Below are 17,089 nucleotides of genomic sequence, written 5' to 3' on the forward strand. Positions count from 1 at the left end.
GTTTCTTCTTGTCCTCCAGCTGAAGATCATCGTTTTTCCTGCGTACACTATAGGTTTCGTCAAAATTTCAAACTCTTCTCATAAAATCAGTGTCTCCATCCAGATGAAGTTCGGAGAGCCTGCTTTCACTGCTGAGCTGCCCTTATCCCACTCTGAGAACATTATAGAGGTGAGCTGGAAAATCTGAAGGCATGGCACATTGCTCTGTTTTGCAGTCATTGGTTATGGTTCTCTTTCTCTGATGGTTGCCTCTTCCATGGTGTATAATATCTGCTAAGATCCATCCATAAACCATGCATCTATGAGCATGCCATGTGGTTCTCCAACAACAAAGAAGACAAAATATCCATTAAGGCGAAGACTCGATTTCCTTGTATGGATGTATGTTGTTAATTTCAGTTGAATGTCCAACTGTAAACGTTGAGTCAATATCCTTGACTTTTCCACAGATACTCAGTGTAAATGGATCTTGTCCTGTGGCCACAATAACCACAGAGGGAGAAAATAAATCTACTAAAGTCGTCTTCCAGTTTCCCATGAACATGGAGGCTACATTGAAAACTCTTATCTTGGCTGCATTCCTGTACATGGTGAGTTGTAGATCTTAGGAAAGAACTGTGAGGATCTACATGGAGCTATTCCAGCTGTAGCTCTATAGTCAAAAATTATTCCTTCTAAATATACACATTTGGGGGATTCAGTCAGCACAACCCTGTATGCAGGTGCACATCGCTATGGCGAAATACACATGCAAACACAAAAACACAAATGCAATAGCACTCTGCAACCAGCACTCTGCCCTGCCTCTATGCTGGATGTTGAATGAGGCATTGGTGTACATTTTGGCCAAAGCGTAATAAGCCACTCACCACGTCAAGGTCGCCTCTATGAGTGGTCCCTAACACTAGTTCCTACCTGTTTATGGGCCATGATAGCCACACAAAGTCCAGGGAGAATGTTTGCCTCATTCAACATCAAACATACACATTTACCACAGATAGGAGCTCCAGTCGTGTTTGTGTCTGTAAGTATGAGGAAACCTCCCTGATAATTGTTTTCCTGGAAAATGTCCATCAGATTCCAGCAACAACTAATAAAAGGTAGTGGGGCTATACTTCTTTAAAGTGGCTCTTGCTGTTTCTGTTAAATCAGTAGTTTGTGGCTTAACACTTTATGCAGGTTAAACAGTCCTTATAAGAAAAATGCAATTTTCCCGTTCGACAAATTTTTTGGAAAAATTTGGTTCGATCCGAATTTATTTGCGTCGAATTGCGTTAAAGTTGCAGTAACATGTATAGGGAGTCTGCTTTTAAAAAGTGAAATTATACTGTGAGTCAGTATGACATGCAGATGACAGGCATCGCTCTTAGAATCACTGCACACTTCACTTATTTGGGCAGTTACGGGGCCAAATCTGACCAAATAACTCAAGTATTAACTCAGCCTTACAGGATGATGTTAGTGCCAAGAAGAAGCGCAGTCCTTTTACACCGTCGTCAGCTGATTCCACATCGATGTCTACAGAACCTGTTCTATTAAACGCTTATACAAATAGAGCCCCCCTGACAGAGTGGAGAGGGGGTCAGCAGTAAGTTTGTGTTGACGTCACTGATTATTTTGCCCTTCCTCTGATCCATCAGAACAATAACCCACAAAAAACAGATCCTGTCTGTGGAGCATCCGCTTTCACTAGGTCAGTATTGCTAATGCTAAAAAAAACAGGAGTGGATCCAAAACAGAGATGACACGTGAATGGAATATTTGCATGTTTTGTACCCATTCCTGCTTTTGGCTACCAAATCACAAGCCAATTCTGATGGGACCATATCTGCCTTACAGCTGCTACACAGACACAGACTGTTGTGCGTCTCATTTTTCCTTCCTTCTGACAGATCAGAAGGGTCAAATAAATGATGATGTCAGCCAGGCCAAAAGGCAAAATAATGGCCCAGTCATGAAGTGGGGAGGGTGGGAACAGCATGAGAAGTCACAGAGTGGCCCTGTGACATAGTGGTGAGGTTGAAGCAGCATGAGGAGGCCACATAGTGGCACAATGACAGTGTGGAGGGGGCGGCAGCATCAGGAGGCCACAGAGTAGCACAATGACATAGTGTGGAGGTAGCAGCATGAGGATACCACAGCGTGGCAAGGTGAAATAGTGTGAAGGTGCAGCATCAGGAGGCCACGGAGTGGCAAGTTGACATAGTGTGGAGGTGGCAGCAGCATTAGGAGACCACAGAGTGGCCCAATGACAGAGTCTGGAGGTGGCGGCAGCATCAAGAGGCCACAGAGTGGCACAATGACAGTGTGGAGGTGGCGGCAGCATCAGAAGAGTGGCAAGGTGACATAGTGTGGAGGTGGCAGCAGCATGAGGGGACAACAGAGTGTCAAGGTGACAAAGTGTGGAGGTGGCAGAAGCATCAAGAGGCCACAGAGTGGCAAGGTGACATAGTATGGATGTGGGTGGCAATACCAGTACCCGCGGAAGATGGTGGTTGAAAGAAGGAGCACTTAGCATCAGATGTGTGGCATCAGGCGGGTGACAGCATCAGAATAGTAGCTGAGGCAGGTAGCCAGAATAAAACTGTCTCTTTAGTCAAAGTGTTGGTGGGGCACCATGGATGATCTAGTCTGATGCATCAGGCATTGGTGGGTGGAAATCCTGGCTGAATCATGCCTGAATTATCTTGACAAAGGTTAGTCTCTTCACATTTTGGGTGGTCAGGTGAGTTCTTCTTGGGGTACCTATGGCCCCGCCGCACTAAACACCCACTCTGATGCCACACTACTGGCAGGGCAGGACAGCTTTTTCACAGCAAACTCTGACAGTTGCAGCCACAAATCCAGTTTGGCTGCCCAGTAGTTTAGCAAATCTTCAATGTAGGGTGGCAGGGTTCTGTCCAAGTATGCCACCACCAGCTGGTTCAGGTCCTGCTCCAGGTCAAGCTGCTGCTGCTGATGAGTGGTTTCTTCACTAGGCGGGTGAAGAAAGCTGCTCATCAGCGACTCTAGACTCAAGTTGCTGCTGATGGAGCTGGAACTGCTCCTACCCCCTCCCCTGCCACAGCAGCCAAGGCAGAGGGACATGAGCGCTGAGGGCCCCTGCGGTCAGACCTGCGAGAAGATGGACGATGGCGCAGATAGGCAGTGGACAACTGACTACATAGCATGTATCTATTGTAGGTCTGTTTGTCCTCCCTCTCAGCGGGTGTAAAAAAAGGCCACCATTTTGGACAGGTAGTGAGGGTCCAAAAAGGTGGAGAGCCAGAAGTCATCCCTCTGCCAAATGGTGACAATTCGGCTGTCACTACGCAAGCAAGTGAGCAGGCATCGGGCCATTTGTGCAAGTGACTCGGAGGGACTCCCTGCCTCCATCTCCATTGCATACTATCTTGGTGTGTCTGGGTCCACTGCCTCGTCTTCCTCATCACCCTGTAGCTCCTCCGGCTGCTCCTGTTCCTCCTCTCATGTCACCTGAGTGTAAAAACCACCCATTTTGCTACACATTGCTTGTGCTCCAAAGTCCTCCTCCTCCTTCTCTAGTTCCGCCCCTACAGGGCTCACGTGAACATAAGATCTAGGCGCCACATCTCCAGTCCCCTGACCAGCCAGATTTACCAGTATCTGTTCCAGGACATGAAGCAGTGGAATGACGTTGTTCATCCCGTAGTCCTGGCGACTGACAAATAACGTCCCCTTCTCAAAGGGCCTGACCAATCGGCAGGTGTCACTCATGAGCTGCCACTGGCTGACATCAAAGTTACACAGGGGAGTACTCCTGTCCGCTTGGATCATCAAGAAATCGTTTATGGCCTTTCTCTGTTCGTACAGTCGGTCCAACATATGGAGGGTGGAATTCAAAAGTGTGGAAATGTCGCATATCAGCCTATGTTGGGGGATTCAGTTCTGCCGCTACAGCTCAAAGAGGGTGTGCTTTGTGGTGTACGAGTGGCTGAAGTGCATGCAAAGTTTCCTGGCCATTTTTAGGATGTCTTGAAGATGGGTGGAAGACTTCAGGAACCACTTGGCAACCAGATTGAACACGTGTGCCATGCAGGGCGTATGGCTCAGCCCTCCTTGATGCAGCGCCGACACCATGTTGTTCGTGTTGAGGGTCACCATGGTTCAGATTTAGAGTTGTTGCGGAGAAAGCCAGGATTCGATTTCTTGATGAAGGACACGGAGCAGTTCCTCCCCTGTGTGACTCCGTTCGCCCAGGCTAACGAGGTGCAGAACAGCGTGATGCCGCCTTGCCCTGCACATGTGGTGTGCTGGAGGGACCCTGTGGAGGATGTGCAGGCAGAGGTGGACATTGTCGCAGGACCAACGGCATGAGAAAGTGGAGGCGGAAGCGGTGTCACTTGGCCAAGTTGCTGGTGTGGCTGTGCAGGAACCACATTCACCCAGTGGGCCTTAAGGACATGTATTGTCCCTGAATGTAATTACAGCTCCACACGTCGGCGCTGTTGTGCACTTTGTCACACACCGACAGGCTCAAGGACTGGCCCACCTTCTGTTCTACATACATGTGCAGGGCTGGTACTGCCTTTTTGGCAAAGAAATTACGGCTTGGGACTCTCCACCTCGGCTCGGCACAAGCCATCAGTTCTCTGAAAGGTGCAGAGTCCACCACTTGGAAAGGGAGAGATTGCAGCACCAGCAACTTGGACAGGAGCACGTTCAGCTTCTGCGCCGTTGGATAAGTGCACGCATACTGTTGACTCTTGCCAATCGCTTCGGTGATCGATTGCTGACGGAATGACTGACGAGGAGGAGGAGCAGGAGCATCAGGACCAGCAGATGATGGGAAGGACAGACAGCTCCCTTCGGCTGAGGTGGTGGAGCCTTGACTGTCTGAAACCGGATTCGTGCCACTTGCTGATACAGCAGTTGCTGCAGCAGGCTGGACCACCACATTGGAGCCACGGTTCTCCCAGGCCACTTCATGGTGATGCTGCATATGTTGATGCAGGGCCATGTTGCAAACATTGGCACCCTGGCCACGCTTCACCTTCTACCCACAGATTCTACATATGGCCATGTTCACCTCCACCGGCGGCTTAACAAAAATCTTCCACACTGCCGAGTAGGTAATTTTACTCCCAAAACTACGCACTGACTGACTGCTACCGCCGCTGCCTCCGTAAACCTGTGCACCACTTCTTTCCAAACAGGTGGTCTACCCCGGGCACGTTTGGCTCCCGACCTCCCACTGCTACCACCCTACTGATTACCAGCCATGCTAGGGACTTGCTGGCACCTCTGCTGCCTCACGGGCAAGCTGCCACCCTCTTCTCCTGATGATGAAGCCCTTTCGTCACCCGGCTCCCAGGTGCGATCTGTTACATCATCATTATCATCGAGTACGGTCTGCACATCACTGGTATCCTCCTCAACCGTCTCTAGGTCAGGAGCCTGACCGCTCGCAACACCAGCTCCCACTTCACTCTCATCATCAATACTTGCCCGCCTAGTGGAGGAAGTGGCGGATGTCTCCTCCACATCTTGGATGTCCAGTAGCTGCTGACTGTCCTCTAGTAGCTCATCCCTGCTGAAAAGTGGGGCTGAGCCCACACCACAGCATATAATACTTCTGTAGCTGAGGGGACAGAAAAAGACAGAGGCAGGTTGAGGACAGGTAAGGGCACAGGGCCTGCTCCCGGGCCATGCCAACTAAGGGTTGTGTCCGATGAACCCACTGACTCTTGGCTGGGGGTGTCTGATGTCACTTGGGACGAAGTGGGTGACTGAGTCAACCATTCATGAACCACTGGGTTGCTGGGCACGACACGACCGCTAGCTGACACTGGGAGCTCAGGCCTCTGGAAGTGACCCTCCTGCTGCAACCTCTGCCTGCGCCAGAAACATTTAGGCCTCTGCTAATCTCCTGTTACACTTGGGCGATAAAGCCTCAGTGGACCCCCTTAGCATTTTGCACAACGCAGGCACAATGAAACTGCATGTTTTATAATTAATATATATTTAAAAAAAAAACAGGATGAGCTGAAGTACCATTTTGCATTCATACACCTTTTTGATTGCTTTTTATTCAATAATAAAGCTCATCATAATTCCCCCAGTAGTAATAATTCTCCTTATAATGTGACAGCAGAAAAATGCCCCTAATGTGTGCCAGTACAAAAAATGCCCCTTTATAATGTGTACCAGTGAGTAAACACCCCCTAATAATGTAATCTAGTAAAAAAAATTGTCCCTGTTATGTGTGCCAGTATAAAAAATACCCTCCTTAGTGCCCCCAGTTAAGCTAATGTACCCTTAGTGTCCACATAATGTGTGCCAGTATAAAATACCCATATATAGTTCCCCTAGTAAATGTCCCCATAGTGCCCCTCTCTCTGTGGCAGGCGCAGCACTATGAAGTGCCTTTTGCGCTGTGGCATTAGAAGAATTCTGATATCTCTGACTTTTTAGTCTTACCAGACTGTCTATTACTCTGTAATTCCTCTAGCACCGTTCTATACAAACAGTAGGTTTAAAGAGCACGCCAAATGCTTGAAATAACTTCTTTATTAACTTCAACCTCCGCAGCAGATAGTCCATGTACATAACACGTGTTGAAAAGATATCACAAAATGGCGGTATGCATAAGATGGTGGTTCAACTGTTCAATCTTGTCATTCAACATAAAATGGTGGATATATTTCTCTCTTCAGTATCTGTACTCTCACTTTAAGTTATTTAAGCACTTTATGATCTCACTGAGAGGTATAGCTGTGGTCTAACTAATAATTCACTTGCTGAATTTGGTCGCAATTTCCAGTATGCAGTTAGCAGTAACTATCTGCAGATTGGTTGAGTATGATCTGGTATGGTTGTATGCAATTTGGATTGCAATATGGAATTTGAATTTGGATTGTGAACTTTGTAGTTTGCAATTGAATTTGTAGTTTGCAATTGTATGGTATTTGCGATTGAATTTGGTGGAACTGTAAGTAAACACACATATAACTGGTTCAGTATACAGTTCTAATCACTATATTAACAGTAGGAACATTATATAACTGCTTTAAATACCTATTTTGGCCTTTCTGCTTCCATAAAACACAGCTCTTAGTGGAATGTGTGTCTGTTCAGCTCCTCTCTCTGGTGAATAATGATTCCAGCAGCTCCTGCTAGGGAATTTCCCACACAGACTGTGTGAGGCTGTCTGTGATGGGCCAAGACTCCTGCTGTGTGTGAGGCTGGCTGTGATTGGACTCCTGCCCAGCAACAACAGTTCAACTCTATGCTTTCTGTTTCTGCTGTGTCATTGATTATATGACATCCAAACATGAAGTCACAGTAAACAACTCTGCTTTTGTCTTTAACACACAAACATAGGAACTGTATTAAGGTTATTGGCAGGTCTAGCTGTATAAACATATAAGCTATATTAGCAACCTAGGACAGGTCTTAGCTGGCCAGTTACACCTCCACCAAAATTACCTATAATTATATGTTCTCAGTAGTAGGACTTAAACATGAATTTGAGGAATTTTCCATAATGTTCTCAACTCTCAAGTTTCTTTTATCACTCTCAAGTAGAACAACTAACTTCTGTATAGGACTTTCTAACTTGAATAGAGTAGTGAGCCATTTTCCTTTTTCTCAAGTTTTGAGTCTCCTATCCAACTCTCCCACCTTGGCCTCAAATTTTCAGGTATGGGCTTATCCCATTCCAACCTCTGTCTGCATAATTCTTGTAGTATTTATTTTGCTCTGAGGATTACTGGGGCCAAGAATCCCAATGGATCAAATATAGAAGCCACTTCGGAAAGGATCTTTGTGTGTTGGACAAATCTAAATTCCTCTCAAATGAATGAGGGGAGTAGAGAATAGGAGAGAAAAGGGGTGCACAATAGGGTAGTATGTATATACAGATGAAATGATAATATCATGGGAATTGTGAAGGCTCACCTTTTTGAGTTGTGCAAATTTAGGCACAACTCTATTGAAGGCTTTTAGTTATGAGACTTATCTTCCGGAACTGCAGCCGCAGATTGCGTGTTCTTTTTGATGGGATGTCCAGTCCCACAAAAGGAAAAATTGCAATAAAAGAGAGATTCTGCTTCGGCGCAAGTCCACAATGGAAACGGTCTCAATAGTATGAAAATTCTTCTTTAATGGAAACAACGCGTTTCGGGGAGTGAAACTTCCCCTTCATCAGGTTTCATAGTATTATTTACTTCGGAAAGAATGGTATATCTAGTTGCAATTTTCTCTTCAATAGATATTTCAAAGAAGAACTTGTCATTCTCTACATTCCATCCCAATCCAAGTACCTTCTGGACTGGAAGATGATCATAATTGTGATCTACATTCTTCATTGATGATGCACGTTCAGAGTCACTGATGGATTCCAGTTCCTCTCTGTTGTTTGAGATGAATTAATGAAGGAGCAGTTTGATTGCAGATTCTGTGGACTCTAGACGTATGAGAACATCATCTACATAAAAGTTTTTCTTCAGAAAATTTGCTGCTGATGGGCAATCCTTTTCATTCTGTTTGGCCAGGTACTTTATACCATAATTGGCGCAACCTGGAGACGATGCTGCTCCAAACATTTCATTCTGTATTCTGCTGGCTCTGAATCTGTATCTCCGTCCTCCCTCCATAGGAACCTCGGGAAATCTCTATCTTCATTCTTCACATGAAACTGGTGGAACATCTTTTCAACGTCACACATGACTGCTACGGGATACTTTCTGAATCTACAGAGTACTCCAGGCAGAGTGTTTGTAAGATCTGGTCCTTTTAGTAGATGATTGTTTAATGCAACACTATCGTACTTTGCTAAGCAATCAAATACTACTCTAATCTTATCTGGGTTCTTTGAGTGGTAGACACCTTAATGTGGAATGTACCACACTTCTTTAGGCTGATTATTAACTTTCTCTGCATGTCCTTCTTCAAGGATGCCTTCCATGGATTTCAAATAATCATTCTTTAGTTTGGGATCTCTTATCATCCTTTTCTTCAAACATTTCAATCTTGCTAGGGCAATATTTCTGTTATTTGGCAGATGAGGTTGTTCATTAAAAGGTAAGGGCATTTCAAGATGACCTTGTTGATTCTGCTGAATACTTTCTTCGAGTGTGTACAAACTTTATGTCTTCTTGGGATACACTCTTTTCTTTAGAACTTATGTCTGCAAAGTCAGATTCAAGGATCTTGATTACTTTTGCTGGACTTGCAGTTGGTAACTCTTGGACAGATATTTGATGACACAATCCTGTCGCCTGTTATTCTGACTCTGAATGTTGTAATAGCGATTTATCCCTAGTGAGACCTCTATGCCTGGCCTGTATAGGCAGATATAATCACTGCGGACAATCCTTATCAGAAAGCTTGAACTCACCAACACCGAGTTTATCCGTGTAAGTTGCTTTATTCTGTAAACCAGATAACAGAGTACAGCAGAAGAGATGGATTCCGGTATTATGCGGTCAAAAGATAATGCTTTTGTAAGCTTACATGAGAATACATGTATACCTGTTCAATGCCTGGATCAGTATGGAGAAACAGGAAATGAGGTACACAAAAGAAGGGGTGGAGCAATGAAATGAATCACAGATATCACGAACAGAAAAACAAGTGCAGTACCAAAAACGGCCACTAGATGGGAGCATATAACCAAATCTAGAATATATGAATGGTTCAATGAATTAAACTATATAGATTTTAACTGCATAGCAGCATACCTGTCTTGAGTTTGCGATCTGCTGTTTTCATCCAACACCCCATCCTAGATCAGTTTAAACAGCATTTCCTCCTGTAATTACCTTTCGTGGTACCAAGGCTTCGGGACAATCGTAGCCTATCAACAGTCCAACATCAAACTCCTTCAGCCTTTTCATTCAGGGACATTTCATGAGATATGACAAATAGGTGCTCCCATTTATTGGCTGTTTCACAGGTAGGTATGCAATCTCGATCTAGAGGTATATCATCTTTTGTATAAGCTGGAGGTAGATCGAATGTGAAGTTTGAATGAAGTCCTCTAACTCTCAGTCCTTTGACTCTTTGACTGTTCACTACTGTGTCTCTCCCCGTCATTGTGATGAGTTTGAGCTTCACTGGTTCTGTAGCCACTTGTAATTTCTTGCAAATTTCACCTTGGTTAATGAAGGTGACGTCACTCTGGGCATCCAGTAGTGCATAGGCGTATACCTTCTTGTTCCTACTTTTAGGATTTGAAATGCACACTGGTACAAACATTGATGTTGCCGTTGCTTTATTTTTCCCTCACTCTGCAAGAGAATACCGATACTTCTTTTCATTCCTCAGTATCTTTAATTATTGAGGATTTATCTTTCTTTGGACGTTCGTTATGTAGTGGTGTAGGATGGCGTCCTTTACAAATGCTGCATGTGGCCTTTTTCTTACACTCCTTAGTAACATGGCCTTTTCTTAGACAACCGAAACACAGTTGATTATCCAGTACAATTTTTTTCTTTTTATCTGGGGACTTCTCCTTCAATTGTTGGCACTTGTGTATGGAGTGGTTCTCTCCACAGAACATACATTTGAAGGTAGTCTGAAGATTTGTTGGTTCTGTCTCTCTACTGATCCCAAGAACTTCCTTGGCTTCTCCACCAACATATCTCTGAAGGTAGAATAACTTGTTGACTGGACTGAAGCAATAATGCTCAATGATCATTTCAAAGCTTGCCTTCCACTCTATGAACTTCAGTATGTCCCCTGAAAATACAGTAGGTTCCGGAACGGAAAGTCTAGCGAGGACTGTTCTCTGTGGTCTTGCTGGGACAATGGCTGTAACATTCTCCTGACCGTTGCAGTGACATCTAGGAATAGAATCATCCAGTTCTATTTTCTCATTTAGTTCTGAATTAGGGGAGTCCACTTCTTCATTTTTTCCGTTAGAGATAGAAGGTAAGTTCACACACCTTTTTATTAACACTGGACTAGGTCTTTCTTTGTCTTTATGAGCAGGGATGGAAGGATAATGACTTATTTCCTCACTAAGTGCTGGAGATTTCCTTCCATTCTCCTGGGCGTATGGCGGAAAATAGGAGTTCGTTTCTTCACTTAGTACAGATTTGAACCTAAGACTACTCTGATTCATATCCTCTTTGTGTACTCTAAGTCTGGCTTCTATGATCTCAATTTCTTTTTGCTTCTCCAGACTTTTCATCTTTTGGCACTGTGCCTCGATTTCAGCTTCCTTTTCAGCCACCAGTTGGCGCTGCGCCTCGATGGCAGCTTCCATCTCAATTTCTGCTCTCTTGAGAGCAAGTTGTTCAGCTAATTCCTTTCTTTTGGCTGAAGTACTTGAGGACTCTGATACGGGGGCTCGTTCATTCTCCTTCTTGCTTTAACTTCATCATAGTTTTCTGCAGATGATAGTTCTCTCGTAAGCTTTACTAAATCTTTAGTGACCGCAGTACATGTGTCCATGTTCCTTACAATGTTCTGGGAAGGTTTTCGTAAGTGACCGCAGGTTGACATATGCTGCCATAAGCTCTGATTCAGATTCTTCTACCGTCTCTACCATTTCACTCAAGTTCCCTTTTATACTTACTTGTTTTAACTTTACACGAATGCCTTTAATGTATAATTTCCACTACTCATACATTATGGCAAACTTTTTTCCTTTTAATGCTGCTTTTTGCTCCAAATTTTCCAGCATCTTTGGGGTCAGTTTTCTGGCACGTGATGAACGTCTTATTTCATCTGTTTGGGCTATATTAATTTGAGGCAAGACTAATGGTGCATCAGACTCTTCTACCTCAGACAGGTTCCCATGCTCTTCAACTTCTACTCTATCCATCTTTGTATCCTCTAACAGTGGCATGGCAATACTAGGCTCAGATATTTTACTTAAAATGCAATACTGACAATCAATACGAATAATAAGATACCTTTCACTTTAAATGCAATATTGCCAAATGCAGATATAAATGACTTTAACTTTAAATGCAACAGCAATAAAAACAGGCAATAAATGACTTTCACTTTAAATACTTTAGAGTCCGTGTACTACAAACTGTCCTTTGTTTTACTTCAAAGTCTTTTATTCCTGAACACGAAAATGTGCAATGAGTAATGTCTTAAAGGAGTCTTTTCCTGATATGATGCGATGCTCTGTGATGACTTGCGATGCTCTGTGATGACTTGCGATGCTCTGTGATGACTTGCGATGCGCTGGCTTGGATACGCTGTTGCAGGCTTTGGGCCTAGTGGCGGGAAACTAGATTGCTGCAGTACGTGGCCTCTTCGTGGATAGCGGTGCGGGCACTCTAGCTCTGGACTTTGGCCTCTCACCATGCGTCTCTTACTAGGGATCGCAGGAGGGTTGGCGCTCTTTCTCTGACTATTTTGCCGTTCTGCCACTTTAAGAGTCGACTGCAGTTTGACTAATGCACACGTTCTATGGCCTCTATTGTAGCTCCGCTGAGGTGTCTTTGTTTGCTCACTCAGGTAACAGTTGCTGCGCAGCGGTATATGCTGGCGCTTTGCTGCTCTAATGAGCTCTTTACTGTGCAAGTTGAGGAGCGCTATCGCTTCGCCCTCTGAGGATAATAGTTCCACTGTGGAAGACGCAGCACTATGTACAAAAAATACCCTCCTTAGTGCCTCCAGTTGAGCTAATGTAACCTTAGAGTCCACATAATGTGTGCCAGTATAAAATACCCATATATAGTACCCCTAGTAAATGTCCCCATAGTGCCCCTCTCTCTGTGGCAGGCGCAGCACTATGAAGTGCCTTTAGAAGAATTCTGATATCTCTGCCTTTTTAGTCTCACCAGACTGTCTATTACTCTGTAATTCCTCTAGCGCCGTTCAATGAAAACAGTAGGTTTAAAGAGCACACCAAATGCTTGAAATAACTTCTTTATTAACTTCAACTTCTCTTCATATAACACTGCCGCCTCCGCAACAGATAGTCCATGTACAAAACACGTGTTGAAAAGATATCACAAAATGGCGGTATGCATAAGATAGTGGTTCAACTATTCAATCTTGTCATTCAACATAAAATGGTGGATATATTTCTCTCGAGTATCTGTACTCTCACTTTTAGTTATTTAAGCACTTTATGATCCCTCTGAGGCTACTTTCACACTCGCGTTTGGTGCGGATCGGTCATGGATCTGCACAAACGCATCCGTTCAGATAATACAACCACATGCATCCGTTCAGAACTGATCCGTTTGTATTATCTTTATTTATAGCCAAAACGGATCCGTCTTGAACACCATTGAAAATCAATGGGGGACTGATACGTTTTCTATTGTGCCATATTGTGTCAGTAAAAACGGATGCATCCCCATTGACTTACATTGTGTGCCAGGACGGATCCGTTTGGCTCAGTTTCGTCAGACGGACACCAAAACGCTGCAAGCAGCGTTTTGGTGTCCACCTCCAAAGTGGAATGGAGGCGGAACGGAGCCAAACTGAGCCAAACTGATGCATTCTGAGCGGATGCTTATCCATTCAGAATGCATTAAGGGCAAAACTGATCCATTTTGGACCGCTTGTGAGATCCCCGAACGGTACAGTGGGATGCGAAAGTTTGGGCAACCTTGTTAGGCTACTTTCACACTAGGGTTCGGGGCTCCGCTTGTGAGTTCCGTTTGAAGGCTCTCACAAGTGGCCCCGAACGGATCCGTCCAGCCCTAATCCATTCTGAGTGGATGCGGATCCGCTCAGAATGCATCAGTCTGGCACCGTTTGTCCTCCGCTCCGCTCAGCAGGCGGACCCCTGAACGCAGCTTGCAGCGTTCGGGTGTCCGCCTGGCCGTGCGGAGGCAAACGGATCCGTCCAGACTTACAATGTAAGTCAATGGGGACGGATCCGTTTGAAGTTGACACAATATGGCTCAATTTTCAAACGGATCCGTCCCCCGTTGACTTTCAATGTAAAGTCAAAACGGATCCGTTTGCATTATCATGAACAAAAAAAAAAAAAATATATATATATTTTTTTTTTGTTCATGGTAATGCAAACGGATCCGTTCTGAACGGATCTAAGCGTTTGCATATAGGTGCGGATCCGTCTGTGCAGATACCAGACGGATCCGCACCTAAACGCAGGTGTGAAAGTAGCCTTAATCGTCATGATTTTCCTGTATAAATCGTTGGTTGTTACGATAAAAAATGTCAGTTAAATATATGATATAGGAGACACACACAGTGATATCTGAGAAGTGAAATTAAGTGTATTAGATTTACAGAAAGTGTGCTATAATTGTTTAAACAAAATTAGGCAGGTGCATAAATTTGGGCACTGTTGTCATTTTATTGATTCCAAAACCTTTAGAACTAATTATTGGAACTCAAATTGGCTTGGTAAGCTCAGTGACCCCTGACCTACATACACAGGTGAATCCAATTATGAGAAAGAGTATTTAAAGGGGTCAATTGTAAGTTTCCCTCCAATTTAATTTTCTCTGAAGAGTAGCAACATGGGGGTCTCAAAACAACTCTCAAGTGACCTGAAGACAAAGATTGTTCACCATCATGGTTTAGGGGAAGGATACAGAAAGCTGTCTCAGAGATTTCAGCTGTCTGTTTCCACAGTTAGGAACATATTGAGGAAATGGAAGACCATAGGCTCAGTTCAAGTTAAGGCTCGAAGTGGCAGACCAAGAAAAATCTCGGATAGACAGAAGCGACGAATGGTGAGAACAGTCAGAGTCAATCCACAGACCAGCACCAAAGACCCACAACATCATCTTGCTGCAGATGGAGTCACTGTGCATCGTTCAACCATTCGGGGCACTTTACACAAGGAGATGCTGTATGCGAGAGTGATGCAGAGGAAGCCTTTTCTCCGCTTGAGGTGGGCTAAAGCACATTTGGACAAGCCAGCTTCATTTTGGAATAAGGTGCTGTGGACTGATGAAACTAAAATGGAGTTATTTGGCCATAACAAGGGGCGTTATGCATGGAGGAAAAAGAACACCGCATTCCAAGAAAAACACCTGCTACCTACAGTACAATATGGTGGTGGTTCCATCATGCTGTGGGGCTGTGGGGCCAGTGCAGGGACTGGGAATCTTGTCAAAGTTGAGGGACGCATGGATTCCACTCAGTATCAGCAGATTCTGGAGACCAATGTCCAGGAATCAGTGACAAAGCTGAGTGCGCCGGGGCTAGATCTTTCAACAAGACAACGACCCTAAACACTGCGCAAAATCCACTAAGGCATTTATGCAGAGGAACAAGTCCAACGTTCTGGAATGGCCATCTCAGTCCCCAGACCTGAATATAATTTAAAATCTGTGGTGTGACTTAAAGAGAGCTGTCCATGCACGGAAGCCATCAAACCTGAATGAACTAAAGATGTTTTGTAAAGAGGAATGGTCCAAAATACCTTCAACCAGAATCCAGACTCTCATTGGAACCTACAGGAAGCGTTTAGAGGCTGTAATTTCTGAAAAAGGAGGATCTACTAAATATTGATTTCATTTATTTTTTTGTGGTCCCCAAATTTATGCACCTGTCTAATTCTGTTTAAACAATTATAGCACACTTTCTGTAAATCCAATAAACTTCATTTCACTTCTCAAATATCACTGTGTGTGTCTCCTATATGATATATTTAACTGACATTTTTTATTGTAACAACCAACGATTTATACAGGAAAATCATGACGATTAACAAGGTTGCCCAAACTTTCGCATCCCACTGTATATCTGAGGTCTAACTAATAGTTCACTTGCTGAATTTGGTCGCAATTTGCAATATGCAGTTAGCAGTAACTATCTGCAGATTGGTTGAGTATGACACTTGGGGTACAGGATAATGACACTAACAATTGGGGTACAGGATAATGACACTGACACTTGAGGTACAGGAAAATGACACTGACACTTGGGGTACAGGATAATGAGACAGTGACACTTGGGGTACAGGATAATGACACTGACACTTGGGGTACAGGATAATGACACTGACACTTGGGGTACAGGATAATAACACTTGGGGTACAGGATGATGACACTGACACTTGGGGTACAGGATAATAACACTTGGGGTACAGGATGATGACACTGACACTTGGGGTACAGTATAATGACACTGACACTTGGGGTACAGGATAATAACACTTGGGGTACAGGATAATGACACTGACACTTGGGGTACAGGATAATAACACTTGGGGTACAGGATAATGACACTTGGGGTACAGGATGATGACCCTGACACTTGGGGTACAAGATGATGACCCTGACACTTGGGGTACAGGATAATGACACTGACACTTGGGCTACAGGATAATGACACTGACACTTGGGGTACATGATAATAACACTGAGACTTGGGGTACAGGATAATGACACTGACACTTGGGGTACAGGATAATGACACTGACACTTGGGTTACAGGAAAATTACACTGACACTTGGGGTACAGGATGATGACACTGACACTTGGGGTACAGGATAATGACACTGACACTTGGGGTACAGGATGATGACGCTGACACTTGGGGTACAGGATGATGACGCTGACACTTGGGGTACAGGATGATGACGCTGACACTTGGGTACAGGATAATGACGCTGTCACTTGGGGTACAGGATAATGACACTGAGACTTGGGGTACAGGATAATGACACTGAGACTTGGGGTACAGGATAATGAGACAGTGACACTTGGGGTACAGGATAATGAGACAGTGACACTTGGGGTACAGGATAATGACACTGACACTTGAGGTACAGGATAATGACACTGACACTTGGGGTACAGGATAATGAGACAGTGACACTTGGGGTACAGGATAATGAGACAGTGACACTTGGGGTACAGGATAATGAGACAGTGACACTTGAGGTACAGGATAATGAGACAGTGACACTTGGGGTACAGGATAATGAGACAGTGACACTTGGGGTACAGGATAATGAGACAGTGACACTTGGGGTACAGGATAATGACACTGACACTTGGGGTACAAGATAATGACACTTGGGGTACAGGATAATGACACTAACAATTGGGGTACAGGATAATGACACTGACACTTGGGGTACAGAATAATGAGACAGTGACACTTGGGGTACAGGATAATGAGACAGTGACACTTGGGGTACAGGATAATGACACTGACACTTG

General features: G+C 44.4%; 1 protein-coding gene across 1 annotated transcript in view; it reads left to right on the forward strand.

Annotated features, from left to right (window-relative positions):
• Positions 1–17,089, forward strand: part of LOC120989071 — a 50,896-nt gene that overhangs the window by 13,904 nt on the left and 19,903 nt on the right. The window contains exons 5-6 of the mRNA XM_040416943.1: positions 20–169; positions 450–590. Of these exons, the coding sequence (XP_040272877.1) occupies positions 20–169; positions 450–590 (291 nt within the window). The remainder of the gene's footprint in view (positions 1–19; positions 170–449; positions 591–17,089) is intronic.

The sequence above is a fragment of the Bufo bufo genome, chromosome 1, assembly GCF_905171765.1.
Source record: "Bufo bufo chromosome 1, aBufBuf1.1, whole genome shotgun sequence".
Lineage (NCBI taxonomy): Eukaryota > Metazoa > Chordata > Amphibia > Anura > Bufonidae > Bufo > Bufo bufo.